Source organism: Miscanthus floridulus, chromosome 13, assembly GCF_019320115.1.
Source record: "Miscanthus floridulus cultivar M001 chromosome 13, ASM1932011v1, whole genome shotgun sequence".
Taxonomy (NCBI): domain Eukaryota; kingdom Viridiplantae; phylum Streptophyta; class Magnoliopsida; order Poales; family Poaceae; genus Miscanthus; species Miscanthus floridulus.
Genome location: NC_089592.1, coordinates 52063917 through 52084794, shown reverse-complemented (window position 1 = coordinate 52084794; position 20878 = coordinate 52063917). Strand labels below are relative to the sequence as shown.

General features: G+C 46.5%; 3 protein-coding genes and 1 pseudogene across 3 annotated transcripts; all 4 read left to right on the top strand.

Annotated features, from left to right (window-relative positions):
• Positions 1 to 1239: 1239 nt before the first annotated feature.
• LOC136499805 (uncharacterized) lies at positions 1240 to 2318 on the top strand. Its single transcript, XM_066495330.1, has 2 exons — positions 1240 to 1718; positions 1775 to 2318. The coding sequence occupies exons 1-2, from the start codon at positions 1240 to 1242 to the stop codon at positions 2316 to 2318; spliced, it is 1023 nt and encodes a 340-aa protein (XP_066351427.1).
• A 2502-nt stretch (positions 2319 to 4820) lies between these two features.
• LOC136499804 (secreted RxLR effector protein 161-like) lies at positions 4821 to 5423 on the top strand. Its single transcript, XM_066495329.1, has one exon. It carries the CDS (start codon positions 4821 to 4823, stop codon positions 5421 to 5423), a length of 603 nt encoding a protein of 200 aa, XP_066351426.1.
• Positions 5424 to 8238: 2815 nt separating this feature from the next.
• Positions 8239 to 13990, top strand: LOC136500303 (serine/arginine-rich splicing factor SR45a-like). The gene is made up of 8 exons (XM_066495649.1): positions 8239 to 8394; positions 9199 to 9265; positions 10240 to 10262; positions 10369 to 10575; positions 10719 to 10821; positions 11161 to 11310; positions 12719 to 12773; positions 13477 to 13990. The coding sequence occupies exons 3-8, from the start codon at positions 10240 to 10242 to the stop codon at positions 13770 to 13772; spliced, it is 834 nt and encodes a 277-aa protein (XP_066351746.1). The 5' UTR covers positions 8239 to 8394; positions 9199 to 9265; the 3' UTR covers positions 13773 to 13990.
• Positions 13991 to 19356: 5366 nt separating this feature from the next.
• On the top strand, positions 19357 to 20860 carry LOC136500908 (transcription factor WRKY19-like; annotated as a pseudogene).
• Positions 20861 to 20878: the final 18 nt, after the last annotated feature.

Genomic DNA, 20878 nt, shown 5'->3' with positions numbered 1-20878 from the left:
TCTATTTAGAGAACTATTATTATATTTATGTCTCCTCATCCATGCCATTTTATACGTCTCCTACATACCTGGGTCTACAGCCAGGCACGTATACATACACAGGAAATGTGTATGTACGTCAAGTCCTGCCTCCTCCCTTAACAAGCCCGCCCGCTGCGGCTTGCGCACGAGCGGCGCGGCGGCTAGCACGCGAGGTGGAGAGCACGAGTGCCTGTGGCGGCCTACGCGCGAGGCACGCACTCATTACCGCTCTTCTCCTTGCCGTGGATGCGACCGTGACTACGCCTCGCCATGTTGGGGTCCCTTCTACCCGTTGTGGCTGGGGCGCAAGGACGTGCTCGCCTCATCGCCAGCTGCGCCCAACACCAAGCTCCTGCTCCCAACTCCACCGTGCCCACCCTCATCGCCATGTTCGCCGCTAAGGGGTTCGTGGTCTAAGAGCTCCTTGCGCTCTCCACCCTGCGCCCGTGCGTCTCGGCGGCGTACGCGTCGTGCTCGGCGCACGGCATCTCCACCATCTGTCACCCCTCACGTTCGAAGACGCCGAGGAATGCCTCGGCGCTGGCGCAGCGGGCCAGACAAATGACGGCGGCGACGGCGACCGCGAAGGACGCGGTCGCGCCGACCGTGTGGGCCGGCTGCTGTTTCAACGTGACGGACTTCCTATGTTGTGTTCTTCCCTTTGTAATCATGTCACATTGTGTATGTTGTGCTCTACCCTTTGTAATCATGTCACATTGTGTATCCATATTTAGTGCATAGTTTAGTTTGCTGAACATTCAAACATGTTTGTAATTTGTGTAGATTCTTGGGTGCCACGGTGATTACACACGTGGGCACGCCGAGACCGCGTCGTAAGGGCCGATCCCATCATGGTGAGCATACCGTGCATGTCGCATGGATACCGCAAGATAAGGTATACCATGTAGCTGCTAACCATGGTAGGGAAACTGGATCATAGGCCTTGATAAGATCAATTGAATGCATCAAAGAAAGGTGCGCATCGTAGTGGAAAGAAATAGTTTTCTCTGTGTTCTTGTTCTGAGCTCTCACACACAAAGTTCCTGGTGACCGCGCTCCGGGCATCACCGGAGCCAGCGAGATCCTAGGTCCGGCGAGCCACCAGCCCTAACACTGTGGTATCGAAGCCGTTGGATGTTCTACGGTGGATCCGTGAGTCCACCACGAGAGCCAGCGAAGAAGAAGCACGTGATCCCGCATCGACAACCACCGTCCACCATGGGCGACACCGGAGGCTCCAGCTCTAGCGGCGTGAAGGAGAATTCCCTGATGTGGCCCATGCTGACTCGCTCCAACTACATGGAGTGGACCATGCTGATGCAATGCAACTACGAGGCGATGGAGATATGGTATGCCATAGATCCTGGTACAAATCCAAAGCGAGCCCATGATTGCCAGGCCATGAGCACACTCATGCGCTCGGTGCCGAGCGAGATGTGGCAAATGCTTGGGAACCGCAAGACCATGAAGGAGGCATGGGAGGTGGTGCGAACGATGCGCCTTGGAGCGGATCGCGTGAAGGACGTCAATGCGCAGAAGCTGCTGCAGGAGTTCGAGAACATCAAGTTCAAGGACGGCGAGACGATCGACGACTTTGGAATGCGCATCACCAACCTCATCAGCAACCTCAAGTCTCTCGGTGAGACGATGGAGGATACACGTGTCGTGAAGAAGTTCCTGCGCGTTGTGCCCGCCCAGTTCGCCAGCATCGTTGTCTCCATCGAGATGTTCTGCGATCTCAAAACTCTGACAGTGGAGGAGCTCGTGGGCGTCTTCGTGCGGCGGAGGAGCGGTTCGACGACAAGATCGATAACATCACCGACAAGGCGGGCCGACTGCTGTTGGCCGAGGAAGATTGGCTGGAGAAGAATCAACATCGACTCTGCACTGCACAAAAGGAAGGCGATGGGAGCGGTGGATCCACCCAGGCCAAGAACAAACAGCCGGCGGCGTGTCCTGAAGGCGGCGGCGCTGGCGGCGTCAAACTCACTTCGATGGGAATGCCACGGCGCAAGGGTTGGTGCCGCAACTGTGGCATCTATGGCCATTGGGCGGAGGACTGCAAGCGCCCACCCAAGAAGGATAAGAAGAAAGAGGGGCAACCAGCAGAGGTGAACATGGCTGTTGGTCATGAAACCGGCACACTAATGCTGGCCATGTGCGACGTCGTGCATGGGTCACACCAGTTCGTCCATCTAATGAAGAAAGTGATCCCCGTTGATGTCCCCAACAACGTGTGGGTGTTGGACATCGGCGCGAGCAATCATATGACGGGCACACGGTCGGCGCTGTCATAGCTCGACACCAGTGTTCATGGCTCGGTGCGGTTCGGCGATGGCTCCCGCGTCGACATCCATGGTGTGGGATCTGTGGTGATCCAGGATCGTCAACACGGTCACAAGGTACTAACTAACGTCTACTTTATTCCTCAGTTGAAGAGTAGCATAATTAGCTTGGGTTAGTTAGAAGAAAAGGGCTTTAAGTATATGGGAGGAGATGGAAGACTTTGTGTGTTTGATCAGGAACAGACCCTGCTAATCTCTGCACCTAGAACTGGCAATAGACTATACCTTGCAAATCTGAATCTAGTTCCACCAGTTTGCCTGCTTGCACAGTGTGACAATCAGTCTTGACTTTGGCATGCTAGATATGGGCATTTAAATTTCAGAGCTTTGAGTGATCTCAATGCTAAGCATATGGTAGAGGGGTTGCCAGCAGTTACAAGGGTAGAAAAAGTGTGTGATGGTTGTGTTCTTGGGAAACAACACAGAACTCCTTTTCCCAAAGTGTCAAGCTACAGAGCTGAAAAGTGCTTAGAACTTGTGCATGCTGATTTATGTGGTCATATTACCCCAAAGATAGTAGGAGGTGCATCTTATTTCCTCTTGGTAGTTGATGATCATAGTAGATACATGTGGGTAGAGATGCTGAAATCAAAAGATCAGGCTCTAGAGTGTTTCAAGAAAATAAAACTTAGAGCTGAAATGGAGTCAGATGGCAAGTTGAAAGCACTTAGGACTGACAGAGGAGGAGAATTTGTGTCAAATATGTTCTCTGTATTCTGCAGTGAAGGTGGAATCAAACACTTCACCACCACTCCATATTCTCCCCAATAGAATGGAGTGGTGGAGAGGAGAAATCAAACTGTCATTGAAATGGCAAGATGCATGTTGAAATCAATGAATGTTCCATCTGAACTTTGGGGTGAAGCAGTGTGCACTGTTGTCTACATATTGAACAGATCACCTACAAAGAGTCTGAACAATATGAAACCCTTTGAGGCTTGGCATGGGAAAAAGCCCAAGGTGAATCATCTCAGGACTTTTGGTTGTGTAGCACATGTGAAGCTGATTGGTCCAGGTTTGAAGAAACTCTCTAACAGATCAAAGAAAATGGTCTTTATAGGCTATGAATCAGGCACAAAAGGTTACAGATTTTATGACCCTACTACTAAGAGATTAGTTGTCAGCAGAGATGTTATTTTTGATGAAAAACAACCCTGGAGTTGGACCAATACAGTCAGCAACACAGACCAACTTTCAGACAGTTTTGTTGTCAGTTATGAACAGTCTGATGAAAATCCGACAATAGGAGATGAAGCAGTAGAACCTGCTGCAAAAAACCAAGGGGGTGAGGTTGAAGAACAAGGAGATGTTGTCTATCCAAATGATGCAACTCCTAGTCCCCAGAATACTCTAGGATCAAATCAAGCACCAGTTGTGAATTGGGCAACACCCCCGAGTAATCATTCAAAAGATACTTTTGGGGGACCACTCAGATTCAGAACACTTGATGATTTGTTTGGTTCGACTAAAGAAGTTCAGGATTATGAATTCAGTGGTGTGTGCTTGCTTGCAGCTGATGAACCATCTGGAGTAGATGAAGCACTAGAGGAGGAGTGCTGGCTAGAAGCTATGAACAATGAGTTGAAATCAATACAAGAAAATAACACTTGGTATTATACAGATTTGCCAAAAGGTCACAAAGCAATAGGTTTGAAGTGGGTTTATAATGTGAAAAGGGATCCAGAAGGTAACATACTCAAGCACAAAGCAAGACTTATTGCAAAGGGCTATGCTCAAAAGCATGGAGTGGACTATGAGGAGGTATTTGCTCCTATGGCTAGGATAGAGACTATCAAGTTGATCCTAGCACTAGCAACTCAGGGAAGGTGGCAAGTGCATCACATGGATGTCAAGTCTGCTTTCTTGAATGGAGATTTGTAGGAGGAAGTATATGTTCATCAACCTCCAGGCTTCCAGAATCCAAGGTGCCTAGGGAAGGTGATGAAATTAAGAAAGGCATTGTATGGCCTGAAACAGGCACCTAGGGCCTGGAATGCAAAATTGGACCATGAACTTGTGAAACTGGGGTTCTGTAGAAGTGAAGAGGAACATGCAGTCTATAAAAGAGGGAGTGGTGACTCATTGTTGCTACTTGGAGTCTATGTAGACGATCTCATCATCTGTGGACCTGACAGCAAGAAAATTTTAGAGTTCAAGCAACAAATGTGCAGAACTTTCAGTATGAGTGATTTGGGCCTATTGAGCTATTACTTGGGTATGGAAGTAAATTAGAAACCTAGGGAGATCTCTATTTGCCAAAGAGCATATGCAACAAAATTGGTTGAGCAATGTGGTATGACTGGCTGTAACACAGTGGATACCCCAATGGATTAGAATAGTAAACTCTTGCCAGGAAAGCCAGATACTACAAGAGATATAACTAGATTCAGAAGCATTGTTGGTAGCTTGAGATATCTAGTTAATACTAGGCCAGACCTTGCTTACTCAGTAGGGATGGTTAGTAGATTCATGGAGTCTCCTACTAATGAGCATTGGGCTGCTTTGAAGAGGATTGTGAGATACATAGCAGGAACCACTGAATATGGTTGTAAGTACCTGAACAAACCCACTACAGAACTGAAACTATTAGGCTACTCTGACAGTGATCATGCTGGTGACTTGGAGAAAAGAAAGAGCACTTCTGGTGTGGTGTTCTTCCTGAATGGCAATGTTGTAACCTGGTCCTCACAGAAACAAAGAGCAGTGTCACTGTCAAGTTGTGAGGCCGAATATATAGCTGCAGCTTTAGCTGCTTGCCAAGGTGTGTGGCTGAGTAGACTCATTGCAGATTTGACTGGAGAAGAACTACAAAAGTTCAAGCTTCTCATGGACAGCAAGTTAGCACTTGAGCTGTGCAAGAATTCGGTGTATCATGAAACTAAGCACATCGACACTTGGTGCCATTACATAAGAGAGTGTGTTGCTAATGGGATTGCAAAAGTGGATCATGTGAGCACTGATAAACAGCTTGCAGACATCCTGACGAAGCCACTGGGAAGGGTGAAATTCGTGGAGATGCGTCAACAGCTGGGCATCAGTAAGTTGTGTCACGATTAAGGGGGTGAAATGTTGTGTTCTGCCCTTTGTAATCGTGTCACATTGTGTATCCATATTTAGTGCATAGTTTAGTTTGCTGAACATTCAAACATGTTTGTAATTTGCGTAGATTCTTGGGTGCCACGGTGATTGCACACGTGGGCACGCCGAGACCGCGTCGTAAGGGTTGTTCCCATCATGGTGAGCATGCCGTGCATGTCGCATGGATACCGCAAGATAAGGTATACCATGTAGCTGCTAACCGTGGCGGGGAAACCGGATCGTAGGCCTTGATAAGATCAATTGAATGCATCAAAGAAAGGTGCGCATCGCAGTGGAAAGAAACAGTTTTCTCTGTGTTCTTGTTCCAAGCTCTCACACACAAAGTTCCTGGTGACCGCGCTCCGGGCATCGCCGGAGCCGGCGAGATCCTAGGCCCGGCGAGCCGCCGGCCCTAACATCCTAGAGAGGCTGCGCGGCAAGCGGCTGCTGCTCGTGAGTCCATGCTCTGCGTCCTACGCAAGGCCCTGCCAGACAAGGCTAGGATGTTCGAGACGCACGGTGTAGGCCTAATCATCTATCCCAACTCACATGCACCCACCAAGGGCCGAGCCTACCTCCATTCCCTCGAGGTGCGCAGCGAGGTGCTCCGGGAAGTCGTAGCAGTCGACGCGGAAGGCGAGGGCACCGGACGCGTAGCAGACGGTGAAGCTGGACTGCTGGAGCAGCGGCTTGCGCCACACCGTCAGCACCGCTGGGCGCTCCTAGGCCTGGTGGTGGCCCGCCTTGGCCCCGCGGCGGCTGCTGCTGCTGGTCGCGGCAGCGGGCTCCGGAGCGATGGCGATGGCGTTGCGGCTGCATGATGCGGGGGGGTTGGATTGGCTTGGAGGGGATCGGATGGGCTCCTGGCTGTCACCGCGCTGGTGCGCTTGGAGGCCGCACTGCAGTGACGCGCCGGCAGCCCCGTGGCGCGGCTCGCCGACTTTTTGACGCGGCGACGCGTCCGGCGCGGGAGGCGAGGCGTTCGCGGGTGGTGGAGGTGGCGTTCGGGGCGAGCGCGGCGAGGTGAGGCCTTTTGGCTTGAACTTATTAGTCACGCCACAATATTTTTCTCTCATAATAAAATAATTTAAGCCGAGCACTTGATGTTGGTATGGGTTTTTGTACGCGTACGTGTCTGACAATGGGCCCTTATACGCGACAGGTGTAGAAAATAGTATGAATGAGTGAGAGATAGAATTGTAACGATAGATCTTTGAATAGACGAATTGTAGAAAACTTTGGCCTCAATAAAAAAAACAAAAGTAAAGTCTATACTTTTGTCTTTGTGCTTGCTTCTCACTTTTTCTATGTAACGTTGAGCATTATCAACTGGTGGCCTTCTCTATCTACGCTGTGGATGCCATCTAACTTAACCCTTAGTGTTGATTTCACCTAGCTCAATCAACACTTAAACACATGGTCAGTCCAACAGTTGTCACTCAATAACTAAAATCAAACATAAAGTTTCAACCATACATGCTAACACTGTTACTTTGAAAGGGCAGGGGGGTCAACGCTAACTATGGTTCTAACGATGCTTCACCTACATTTCTACATAGTCTTGACGATTAACATCAACTAAGTATAATACTCTCTTCGTTCTAAATTATAAGACATTTTTAAAAAAATTATAGTTTGATTTATCCTCTAAACACTAATCTCGAATGAGAAGAACTAACGAATGCTAGGGGAGCATACCTCTGTCTGCTCTCAGCGGACGTAACATCATGTAGATCGACTGATGCGACGCTACACCCGCAAAAACGATAACAAAAACCGTTCAGGAGGTAAAAAATGAACAGTTTTAAGTTAAGAAGTCAAACAAAATCACTTTTGTAGATAAGATGGAAATGGGGAGTTGAGGCTAATAGACTTTTTTGGATTTTTTTTAGAAACAAAAGACTTCTTTTCTTTTTTTAGGGACAAAAGACTTCTTTAGATGGAAATACTTTTTTTTTCTTACAATTACATACCCCTTGTTTAGGTCCTACCAAAACCTTTACATCTCGTCACATCGAATGTTTTGACATTTACATAGAGTATTAAATATAGACTAAAAAATAATTAATTACATAGATTGCGACTAATTTACGAGACGAATCTTTTAAGCCTAAGGGCGGTCCCAATGAAAAAAAAACTAGTAGTTTCTATAACATAGGATACCGCACAAAAAAAATACTGCTTTCCAACCCATGGTTTCTATGAGTAATAATTATTTTCTCTTTCTCTCTCCCAACTCTATCTTCTTACTCCAATGGGAGTACGGTACGAGCCCCCTAAAAATTGGTGGTTTCTCCACAATTGCGATTTCATGGTTTCTTGGTGTATTGAGTCACGAGAAGACCTGATTTTTTCATGAGGAAATAATTTCTAGAATTTTTGCTCTCTTTCTTCATTAATTACGTTGTCATGTCAGCGTTTTGCCTACGTGGCAAATCATTTAATGAGGATAGAAACCATCATCAATACACCATTGGAACTGCCCTAATTAGCCTATGATCTGACAATAAAAGTGCTACAGTAACACATGCGCTAATGATGGATTAATTAGACTTAATAAATTCGTCTCGCGGTTTACCTACGGATTCTGTAATTTATTTTTTTATTAGTATCAGAACACCCCATACAACATTCAAACGTGACACCCGATATAACACCCAAAACTTTACTGCCAGAAACTGAACAAGGCCATAAAGCACTTTGATCAGGCCGGCCTTAGGCGAATTGCAGCCCATATGGGCCCGTTCAACGGCGGCACGGCACGGCACGACAAGCAAGCGGTCACGTGCGAGCTGATTTTTGTCGCAGCGGGTAGCCCTGTCCCTGACCTGTGACCTGACCCTGACCCGTGCGGCCCCTTGACGTGCTGCTCCTCGCAGACGGCTCCAGAGCCGCCGCCTCGCCCTCTCGCCATCGGCCGGCGACGGTGGCTGCTTCCCCGAGCCCGCAGGTGCTGGCTTCTACCTCCGCCGTTCCCCTCCCCTTCCTCTGGCTTCTACCTCCGCCGTTCCCCTTCCTCTTCCTCGTAGCTGTTCGCGTTGCTGTGGGTCTGACATTTCCTCGTGAATCCACACGGCTTAGATCGGGTGGTAGATCTGGTTGGGCTAGTCGCTGTCTGAAGCAGCTGCCGAGCTAGGTCGCAGCTGCGGCGCTGCCTCCGGGGTCTTGCGGCGCCAGATCTGGATAGGAAAACGCCGCGCACGAACTGAGCTAAATTTTGTTCGATTCGAGTTCTTATAGGGGTTCGTGTGGCTGCGTGTTTTGGATTTTTCTTCCGCTGGTTGCGGGGTGCCGAGAAAGGGAATCGTGGCTGATTCTTGTTGCCGGCCTCGAACCAGATCTGGTCATGCTGCTACCGTGGATGACTTATTGCTTGATTCCGATTTGTTTGTTTTGTTTTCTTATTTCTTCCGTTCAATAATAGTCTCAAGACCCATGAGCATATATACCGGAAAGTGGAGACAGATTTGGAAATCTTCATTTATTATTATTGCTAGCTTATAGTTTTGGGGTACTATACTATTTTTCCTGGTTCTCTTAATTGAACTAGTAAATCATCAAATCTGCCACTACAGTCGTCATGGGCAACCGAAAAAAAAAAACTAAACAACACCTAATCGGGGCGCCTAGAACAGTCCACGAACCTGAACTGCTGAACTTAAATGGTTGGAAGCCACAGATGTGTACTTTGCACTTTCTGGTTCCTGATGGTTTGTTTACTGATTTATGCTCATTTACTCTTTCCTTCTTGCAGGTAGACCACCTTTAGTTGGTTCCTCGAGTCTTCATCTGGTGCTTCGGTTTGCAGCTTCATTTTTAAGGTACTCAGATCATCACTGCCAAGTATTATGGTATATGGACTCTTCTGTCATGTATGGGTCTAGGCTAGGAAATTTCCTGTTTGAAAAACTAACCTACTGGGGAGTGGGGAGATGCCCAACAATCCAAAGAAACCCACATTCTACAAAACACTATGTTTACTTGTTGATTTAGTCTTCAAAAGCTAGGTTCTCCCAGAATTCGATCATTACTTGGTTCATGTTTTGCTTTGTTTAACACTCGAGATGGGGTCACTGGATCATTCAATTCATGTATGTTCTGGCATATCATCATTTATTTTTTAGTTTCATTTTGCATTTTATTAGTTAGTGGATGCTTCAGCAGTGTGGTGTATATTTAATAATTTGTGGTTTGGTGTATGTGAGTAATTAGAATGGAATTTGCTATATACACTAGTTCTGCTTGTATTTCTGCTATGTGTTCCACAGTTACATTTTGTCAACTTCATGATGCGTGCCATCACTGCAGTTCCTCATATGTGATTGAAGTTTCATGGAACGACCCACTGATTTTGGTAAAACTAAACATGAAAAATAAGTATTTGGAAAGGTGAACCAAGAAGTGTAGACCTATTGGACAACTACGCTTTGTTTCAGGTTATTAAGGTAGAATAATTACGAGCTGAAGATGGATTCTTATCATACTTTTTTTGCTATCTTGCCTCATTTCGGTCTTTGAGCTGCCAATTTCTATTACTTTTTGTTACAATAATGTATCTTTTCATGTCACATTGCTTAAGTGTGTATACCAGTTAAAAGGCAAAATATTCCATTTTGCTTCCTTCCCTATTTCCATAGACGGATAAGCCCTAATGTTGTCACATGTGTTTATTCACATTTCAAGTTTTAGGATTAATTGTGAAGTTTGTTTTCTTCCTATGATTAGTATTTATGTTGCAGTCTGTAATTTATTGGCTGTTTATCTGACACTACACTCTGTTGTGTTTTCTTATTAGATGTCACAAGCCAGGGAAGTGAGGTTAGTACCCCGCATGGTGGACTTGTTATAATAATTCTCTTGTTCTCTCACTCAGACCAAATTCTTATAATCTGGTGTGTTCTGGTTTTTGAAATATTGCTTTTAGGTACACTGCACGGTCTATTACACCTCCTGATGATAGAAATGGCACTTCAAGCTCACCTCCTCCAAAGAGACGCAGCCCCTCAAGGTCACCTCCACCAAAGAGTGCTTCACGGTCCTCACGTCCAAGGAGTCCAAAGAGACGCAGCACTTCAAGGTCTCCTCCTAGGAGACGTGGTAGATCAAGGTCAAGGGATAGAAGTCGGTCCAGGCAAGTATATCACTTGTAATTGATAGTTTATCAAATATTAATGGTTCCAATGAGGCAATGATTTGTTTTTAGCTCCAGTTTTGCAATTCTACACAAATATGTGACTGGGGCAGTACTGATGTTCAGTTCTTTATCATGCACAGGAGCCCAGATGATAGAAATCCAGGGAATAACCTTTATGTGACTGGATTGTCTACTCGTGTAACTGAAGAAGATCTTCAGAAGTTCTTTAGTAAAGAAGGAAAGGTATGGTCTCAAATTATTAGTTCACGCATTCTTATTATGACGGTCTCTTGGGGTCATCTTTGGTGCATGGCTGGAGCCTTGCTCTTAAGGAGATGTTTCTTCAGCTAAGCACAGAGATACGAGTGCTGGGTTAGTGTATTATGCTGTGAGTGTTGAGTTCAGGAGTCTCTCTTCCTTGTACTAGTAGTAGACTCTTGTCTCCTACGTATTATTTCTCTTCTTGATGAAATGACATGCTGTTCTCCTGTGTTGTTCGAGAAAATTATTGTCTCAAATTTACCTCTATCTGATTGTCTAACCTTCTGGTATCCAATTAATCAGTTCCATCTTTCAATGCAGGTTAAAAACTGTCATGTTGTTCTTGATCCTAGGACAAAAGAATCCCGTGGCTTTGCCTTTGTGACTATGGATACTCTTGAAGATGCAAGACGCTGCATCAAGTATCTGCACCGCACTGTACTTGAAGGTCGCCTGGTCACTGTAGAGAAGGTAGATACTAACTGTACTGATTCATTACATTACGCATTTTTCTGTTGCATTTTTGTTGAATAGTGCTAGTTTTGTCATGTTATCTTTGTATATAGTAATTTCATGTAGTCTAATACTAGCAGTAGTACAGTTAAAAATATAAAGCTACTATACTGTCAAGCATGGTTTTTTGTCTTGTGTCTGTCCCTCCCCCAACTTGCTTGGGACTGACAGGATATGTTGTTGTTGTTGTTGTTGTGTCTGTCCCTCCCCCCTCCCACTTTAGTCTTGAAAATCACTGATGTCTTAGTAACATAGTAATACATTAATCTTGTGCACCATGGAAAAAGCATATTCCATTACATTAAAACTTCAATGATGCTATGCTATGTTCAGTTTAAAACTTTGGTGAAGTGTCCTTGACTCCTTGAGATGAGGTATGTTATGGGTAGAAGATTACAAATATGCTCTTTCCCTGTGATGGAAGAGTATATTCTGGAACAGCCAAGCCTGGAAATTCCACTCAGGTGAAATGGGCCAGACTAAATTCAAAGAGAATCATTTGTGATGTGTTCTGATGCAATCCTAGTGTGGTGAATGGGGAAAACCTCTTCTGTGGCTCTTCAACTGGGGTCTTAACTCTCGTCTCGTGCTGACTTCCTGACCTTCCAGTTTAACATGGTGCTGGGCTGCCTCTACGTCAACCTGGTTGGTCCAGGCTGTGCAGTCTTCAACCATGGTTGTCTCCAAAGGATGTGCAGCTGACGTGATGGTGCTTATCACCACACCCTCAGAGCTCATCACCACTTGTCGTCTACACCTCCCTCACCGACAATGCATACGTGCTACATCAACACGAGGGCTGTCGCCATAGAGCGATCGTGGAGTCTTGTTGTGTGTTGCATCACCGCCACCACCACCGCCACCGCCACCTCTACCACAACCGCCATCGTCAACATCACGCTCATGATCCAACAGGCTCTACGATTTGTCTGCTTCGACTAAGCTTACATGGTGCATGCTGCTGCCATGTCACGACACCAACCACCGAGTCTGATGCGAACTTCATCGACCAGTATCTTGATTTGAGGGACATCACAAGAGGCATAAGCTGGCGCTTCCTTGGACCATGGCTACACCGACCACGGAACGAGTGCACAAAAGTCATCTTTGGTTGAGCTGGCATGAAACGTAAAGTTATTAATCTACTTGTATCACAAGAATTTTGATCAAGAATTGACAAGCTTAATGATCCATGACTCTATTTTTTTTCAGCAAAAGGGCAAAGCTTAGTTTCTTTATCAATTCTATTAACTACTCTGTTCGAATTTAAGATTGAATTGGGTTCCTCCTTTATTTGGCGTACTTGAAGTTCATTGCTTGTTTCATTGCGTACCAACTAATACATTTGTTCACGACTTCATTTCAGGCTAAAAGAACTCGTGAAAGGACCCCTACTCCTGGAAAATACTGCGGTCAAAGAGGTATGAACCAAAGTTGGCCAGTTTTGCACCTCCACATGATATGACCACAATGCTTTCTGTATTAAGCATCATTTGTCTTGCTTCTGGAAGTGTTGTTCAGTTTGCATACATTGTAGTTGAATGGATAACACTTCATTTGTTTGCAGTTGTCAGATGTGGTATGCTGTTTTATTAATCATAAACATGAACTCAGTCTCTAAACATTTTGTGTCACTCATGTGGTATTTGTTTGCTTGTTTGTTGTTTTATCAAGTGATCTCTAAATATTCTAATGACCGACCTCCATGAGGTGTTATGTTTCCTACAACCTGTGATTATAATTGTAGCTTTTATGGTGTTCTCTATTTTTAGCTGGCATAATTCCACACTATCGAAGCTCTGAGTACACATCTGGTCTAGGTGGTGTTCTATATTTTTAGCTGGCATACACTATCAAAGCTTTGAGTACACATCTATGGTTTAGGTCATTGTTTTCCTTGATTCAAATCACATTTTTGAAGTAGTGAAAAATCACAAGCGTAGCCATGGGAAACTTGTGTGACAGTGAGTATGTGCCAATTTGGTTGCATATATCTTTTATAGGCTTGTGATCCACATGTGTGCTTTAAAACATTAGTAAGGAAAAACATTGGTTTGCGATCGTTCCTTTTGTATTTTGCATTATTGCAGCTATATCTTTAATATTTTTTTCTTAAAAATGCAGGAGGATCTCAAAGGAGCCCATCACCTTACCGCGCTCGCAGAAGGGAGCGATCCCGCTCAAGGGAACGCAGAAGGGAGCGGTCACATTCAAGGGATCGAAGGGAACGGTCTCGCTCAAGGGAACACCGGAGGGAGCGGTCTCGCTCAAGGGACCGCCGGAGGGAGCGGTCCCGTTCAAGGGACCGCAGAAGGGAGTGGTCACGCTCAAGAGACCGCAGGGGCAGTTCACCCCATGACAGAAGGCGCGGAGAGCGGTCCAGATCACCCACCAGCAATGGGAACCACAAGGCAGACTAGGAAGCGCTTCCCTAGTGTGGAACCTTTTCGTTTCGGGACTAGTCGTGATTGTGTGAACAATGGAACTTGTAATGCTACCTTCAAAATGGTCTGACTGAGACGTTAGCGTGGAGTTTTAGTGGTGTTGCTGTATTTTATTGTTGTTTTATTAAAAGTACGCTATTCTGTTAGCTTTCAGATCGAAATATCGAATGATGTTTGTTATTGTTCTGGAATCATATGAAACTATGACATTCTTGTGTGTTTGCTTAAAGTCGTTGTGTCATGTACATGTGTTAGCATAACATTGACACGTTGCACGGTAGATGCCTCTGGTCAATGCTAAGTTGCCTTAAGTTTTCAGTATGGCATTACCCATTAGTGGGCCTGAGTTATTTGCGGGAGATGCGGCTTAAGCGTTCAGTAGTACTCACACTGCATGCATTTCTACTTGCGTGCCCCTCTCTCTCCCAGCTAGCCGTACGGAGGGAACCCGGATACTGAGGCAGGAACTTTTGTCGTTTAAAATAAAAATTTTGAACCAAATTAAATCTGTGGAGTTTTGGAGCGATCAACTGGTCCAAGTAGCGTGACGATAGCAGTTGTCCCATCCCATGGTACGGACGGAAAACGGGATACTTCCTCTGTTCCACACGACCGGTGGGTCCGATCGTTGAACAGAAGCTTCTGATATCATCGTCGTCATCCTATGATGACAATTTCTTAAAGTGAAGTCAAACGCAATGTGCAGACCGGTCAGCAACAAGCAATGCTGGGCCACCTGCATTGCATGCACGCGCCGCGCCCACCGGAGGAACTACGAACACCAACTTGGTGCGTGACTGCGTGGTGTGTCCCCTGCTCCTGCCTGCTACGGGGAGGGAGAACTGGAGAAGGGAGGGAACTCCGCCGTGTCCTTTTCCACTTCCAATGCAGAGGTACACGTACACCTCGTAGTCGTAGCATCAGATGACAATACCGTACGCGTTGTAGTCACTCATGTCATGTAGGGTGCAATTATAAAGGAGGAACCATCTGGCCAATTGCTAGCCCTTTCGCAACTTGAAGTCACAGAAACGCACTGAGATCATCCTGATCTAGAGAATAGAGATGGAATGACTCACCACGTATGCCACTTGCTTGATGAACAGGTTGCTTGAGTACATGCATGTAGTTGCTAGTTGAATTGAAACTGCTCATATATTGTATCATCACTCATGTAGAAAGAGCTAATTAAACTGCTACTTGAAGAGGTTTTGGCCCTGTTCGCTTGTCCTACGAGCTGTACTATTTCAACAAATAAACAATATTTTTCTCTCACAGCAAATCAGTATTTTCAGCCATGGCTTTTCAGCAAAATGAATAGGGCCTTTGTCGCAGCACGTGCATGCCGCCTGTTGATTGTAAGCCCTTGGCTTTGCCATTACAATGCAAGGACGACGTTCCAACAGCAATTGCTAACCCAGTGCAAGGGTGCAGTGTACACAGAACAGAACGGATACGTACCTACCAAGAACAGAATATCTCATAGCTCCAAGAAAAAAGGTGCAAAAGAGCTAATAAATGCATGCTGCACACGCGAAACAACTTTTTCTTTGGACTAAGCAGTTACCCAAAATCTAAACTTTGGCACTATAAAAAAGAAGATTTCCCGTCACATCAAACTTGCGGTATATGCATGGAGTATTAAATGTTGACGAAATCAAAAACTAATTGCACAATTTGGTTGTACTTTGCGAAACGAACGTTTTGAGTCTAATTAGTCAATGATTGAACAATTATTACCAAATACAAACAAAATGCTACAGTACACTACAATGTTACAGCAACTAAACGGGCCCTAAGGTAACAAAAGGCACTTCTATTTGGATGTCAGTAGTTGGCAAGGAAACAAAGTGATGATGGGCACAATGTCTCCTCCTCCTCCTCTTCTCTCTCTCTCTCTCTCTCTCTCTGACGTCACCAGGCCTAGTGCTGATCTTTCGTCTCTGACGTCACGAGGAGACAGGAGAGGTACTTGCGGTTTTGTTTATTCCAGCGACGCGCAAAGAGGGTTGCAGATTCCGGGCGTACACGTCGGCCGGTCGCCGGTCAAGCTTGTCTGATTTCTCCACACCCAACCCAAAACTCTGACCATCACTTCACGTCTTCACCCGTCCCTTCGCCACTTCACTGTATTTTTTAATTAACAATAAAAACATCTCACTCTCACCATCAATCTCAGGCCCTACTATATAATAATAATAATATCTCGATTTATATAAGCATCGCATTGGTCAACAAAGATCAGTTTTTGTTAGACTTTCTTCATTCAGTGTGCTTTACTAGTATATAAGATAAGATACAATCCACATATATAAATCCATGATACTGTAGTGCCAAATGGCACAAGTGAAGCTGCCTGCAAAAATCTGAAAGTGATTCTACGCTGTTATCGAGCCTATCGTCTCATGAGTGTAATAGGCTGGATGACGGAGGATTCTTTGATGTGGGCTGAGAGCACTGATGTCATTGGAGATTTTGGGCTGCTGTCATCTGATCCAATACAGAGGAGTATACCTGGGCCGGGCCAAATGCCACTGCTGTCACCTGACATCAGTGCCACTATACTGGATCCGCCACTGGTTGTTTTGGTCAGTTTTTTTTATTTTTTTTTGAAAATCACATAGCACCCGCATCAAGTTGAGAGTTGAAGCCAAGTGTGAAGGTTCAACATAAGAAACCCCACTAGATGATATATACTTAATTCACAATTGTCTTAGGTCTAATTTGGATCACCTGGAACTAAAGTTTAGTCTAACGTTGTTTGGGTACATGGAGTAAAAGTAAACTAGAAAGCACAAAATCTTTGGTGGACAAAGACTCATATGCACCTTTTAATCTATAATATTAGTCCACATTTGCAAACTAATGGGCTAATAGCTAGCTAGTTGGGTTGGAAAACTAAAAATTAGTTCACTTTTTGGTTCACAAGTTTGGATACATAAACCTAAAGTTTATGTGACTAAAGTTTAGTCCATGGTATCCAAACGTGTCATTAGTTATTGTAGTATCTTGTTATTTTTACATTATTTTTCATCACATGCTCCTTCCAAGATAATTATCGGTTCAGTTTAAACCTTCTAAATTACTAAATATATTGAATACTATTCCGCTAGGTTTATTTTTATTTTTAAAAAAATCATAGACCTAGATTCATGAAACCTTAAATTTCACAAGACATGAGAAAAAAAAACCAAGCGTGCTGGTAGCAGTAGCAGATGACATGCTAGGAATGGAATCCCATTTGACGAGCATACGTATACAGCCTGTGCCAAATGCACGAACGGAAAAAATGAAACGGGGTCAGGCTATATGTAAGACCCAAAAAGGGACAAATTTAATCTCCAGCAGAACAAGTGAGGTCACACACAAACAAATTGGAGCAGACTTCGGAGCTGCCTTCGCCCTCACGGTCACCAATCAAACTCGGAGCTGCAGCTGCGGCCAAGATTGTACCACAGTGCAGTGCAGCAGCAAAAAAAGGTGAGAAGAGAAATCCATGCATGCAGAAGTAAAGAAAAGAAAAGGAGAAGGAAAAGGGCATTTATGGCAACTTGGGAGGTTTGAACCGGTCAGGATTTTGACTTTGAACCCTCGCTTGGATTGCAGCTGCATGCTTTGTGTGTCTGCCATGCCTGGGCCACCTCCCTCTCCCTGCTGCTGCTGCCGGGCCTGGATGGAAGACCGTGGACCCGGTCCAAGATTCCCTCCCACGGTTGTTTGCGGATCCGGGTCCGGGACGCGGTGGGTTGGTTCAACGGTCAAACAACGAAAACCAACTTGAGTCAAACCGCCAAAGTGAAGGATTGGATGATTATTAGCCAACAAAAAGACCGCATGGAATGGTATCGCATGGTTTTTTTTTTTCAACACAAAAGCCAGAGCTCCGCTCATCTTAGCTCATGACTAGTCGTTTTCGCCGTCAACAAGGATCGCTGCTTCTATCTTGTATCTAGAACTAGAAGAGTACAAATCGTTGATATTGAGGTGACCACAGCTCTCCCTTTTGCTTACGTATATAGAACAAGGCGTACAAATATATCATATTGGATTCGATCATTCCAACGGTATATATAACCAATCTAATGCTATGTTAAGCTTATCTAGGATCTTATCTTGATTAATTACGTTGGAAGTGCAGACCCCAGGGCCCAGCTCTTTGTTATTGAATTCTTTTTTTCTCCAAAAGATTTCCAAGAAATTTCCAATACAAAACCACCTACCACGTAGAGTATGGTTTTCCTTCATTTTCCCTTCTTTTCTGAGATGGCCTTTTCAATTTGTTTGTCAATGTGGCATACAGCCAAAAGGTCTTGAGGTTTATCCAAAATACTTGGAGGGAGGACAAGTGTTTAAATGACTAGTTATGTTACAATGCACTCGAATCATAAAGTACATCATGTTTTTAATCAAATATAGTGACAATACATTCGCAAAGAGAGCGGTGGCGTCAACATGCGCCTTTGAAGTAACAAATTGGCATAGCTAAAACACTGTAGTACCCCAATGTCAAAGAACTTCCTCTTCTTTACTTGTTTCTTTTTCTTAGAACTTTCAGAACACATATTTTATTGAAAATGAGAAAAAAATATCATTACAAAGTTTTTTGTAACCACATGAACCAATTAGGAAACAAGACATGAGAAACAAGAAAAGAGGGACTAAAGAGCCAAAGAAACCTTTGGCACCATAACGGTGGCGCAAGGTTGTTCAAAGCTACTTGATCCCAACCCCTTCTCTACGCGGACCGGAACAAGAGCCGATTGTTTTGCTCGTGGAGACTCCAAGCGACCAAGGGTCCAATGCAACCGAGATATCAAAACGTTTCCTATGGGTACACTTTTGATTGGTCCTCGACTCACCAGACATTACAAACATGCCATTCCTCTTCTTTGCCAATCACAAAACAACCATGAACAACGAAACCACACACATCCGTGCATTGGTACCGTCTAGACATGTTCATGGGCCACATCGACCCGATCTATTAAAAAAAAGTGATCCAACTCGACCTACCAGGTCAAGTTTGGATCATGATTTTTGACGTATGGCCTGATTTAACTAAAAAACTCGACTTAGTAGAAAAAAAAATCAAGAAATAGTTTAACCTAATTCAACAGTCTGTCGGGTCAAGCTCAGGCCAAAGATTTTAACTTTGACTATTTTTTCAGCTCACCAGACATTTGATCAGGTGGTCTAGTACCATTTCATCTTGGGAAACTTGTGCTTGCTCGGCCACGTGTCAGTGCTTTTTTTAAACTCAAATATGAGCGTGTGAGATTGATCAAACGTGGAGAGCAAAACAGAGCATAGTACGAGATGAGAAGCCGAGACCCGACCCGGCAAGGCGGCAGCCAATCGCAGCGCGGTCTCCCCGATCCGGGGCGGTCAAAGAAATGATCGGCTTCCTCTGGTCGCCTCACTTCACTTGAAATTCCCCCGACGCGGACGCGCTCCCTTCCTCCTCCGGCCTCCCTCCCTCGCTTTCGCTTGCTATAAAACCTCCGCTCGCCTCCACTCCTCCCACCAGTCACCACCACCACTCCTCCTCCACGCCAAACTCAAGCAAAGCCACTCCTGGTCGCCGATCGCTCGCCCGCAGCACAAGCCTCGAGCTGCAGCTGCAACGACCGGCGGCCTCCCCTGCTCCGTCTCTCACTGAGCCTCGATCGATCCTCGCAGCAGCCTGCCAGCACGCGCAGCAATGGCGGATGCCGTGGAGAGCGGCGGGCGGGCGCTCCTGGTCTCGGAGCTGGGCCGCGTGCAGGACCTGGTGCGCCATCTCGAGCTGCAGCTGCGCGCGCCCGCGGACGCCGCCTCCGTCGACCTCTGCCGCCGCCTCGTCCACCAGATCGTCGCGCTCACCGAACGCTCCATCGGCATGCTGCACTCGTCCCCGGACCTCGCCCCGTCGCCGCTGTCCGCCACCGGGACCGGGAGCCCGATCAGCAGCGACGCCGCCTCCGACCACCACCCCTTCCGTCCTGCCATCGCCAGCCCCAAGAAGCGCAAGGCCACGGCGCGCTGGACGAGCCAGCAGGTGCGCGTCAGCGCCGCTGGCGGCGGCGGCAGCGGCGCCGAGGGCCCCGCCGCCGACGGCCACAGCTGGCGCAAGTACGGCCAGAAGGACATCCTCGGCGCCAAGCACCCGCGGGCCTACTACCGCTGCACGCACCGCAGCTCGCAGAACTGCCCGGCCACCAAGCAGGTGCAGCGAACCGACGACCACCCCGCGCTCTTCGACGTCGTCTACCACGGCGAGCACACCTGCAGGCCCGGCGGCGGCTCCGGCGGCGCCAAGAGGGACGCAGCAGCAGCACAACCCGCACGCGCAGGCCGCGCTGCAGGGCCTCGCCGCGCGCCTCACGGTGGCCACCACCACCACCACGGACGCCGCCGCCATCGGCGCCGCCGCCGCGCTCCCGCCCATGACGCCCGAGAGCTGCCCCGTGCGGGGCGCCTCGTCCCCGTGGTCGCTCGCGTCGCCCGTTGGCTCCGACTCCAACGGATGCCTGCACCAGGGCGTGTCGCCGTGCCCGGTGCCCGGGTACAGGGACTGGGCCTCGGACGGTGATCTCCAGGAGGTAGTGTCATCGGTGTTCGCCGCCGTCTCGTCGGTTGAGCCCCTGCCGGTGCTCGATGACGAATTCATGTCTCTCGAGTGCTTTGGATTCGACCAGAACTTCGACATTGACACCGCAATGCCAAGCCTCTACTATCCATGAGGAGAAGAGCAACTGATCGGCAGGCAGCCCTGTCCACTTCTCCAAGACAGGAGGCAGGAGCAGAGGAGCCTCTTCCTAAGAACTGTGCAGTAGCAGAAGCCTGAACTGTGCAGTAGCAGAAGCCAGCAAAGCTTTTAGGATATCTTAATGAATAGCATTTCTTGTTTCATTACCTTTTGTTCTTTCTTTCTTTCCCTTTTCTTTTGGGTTTTTTTTGGGAGTCAGTTCTCTACTTGCTGGGTTGGGTTTTGTTGATTTCAGTCAGCAAGAGAAAAGTTAAAACTTACTTGCGGAGCTGATTAGCTCAATCTCAGAAATTATCTTCTCTTGATATTGTTTCACTTTCATGTTTGTGCACCA

Coding starts and splice junctions, on each gene's coding strand:
- LOC136500303 (XM_066495649.1), top strand. CDS start 10,240: ATGTCACAAGCCAGGGAAGTGAG. Junction 10,576..10,718: donor AGGGATAGAAGTCGGTCCAG/GCAAGTATATCA, acceptor TATCATGCACAG/GAGCCCAGATGATAGAAATC. Junction 12,774..13,476: donor AAAATACTGCGGTCAAAGAG/GTATGAACCAAA, acceptor TTAAAAATGCAG/GAGGATCTCAAAGGAGCCCA.
- LOC136499805 (XM_066495330.1), top strand. CDS start 1,240: ATGGGCGACACCGGAGGCTCCAGCTCTAGCGGCGTGAAGGAGAATTCC. Junction 1,719..1,774: donor CTGCGCGTTGTGCCCGCCCA/GTTCGCCAGCAT, acceptor AAACTCTGACAG/TGGAGGAGCTCGTGGGCGTC.
- LOC136499804 (XM_066495329.1), top strand. CDS start 4,821: ATGGTTAGTAGATTCATGGAGTCTCCTACTAATGAGCATTGGGCTGCT.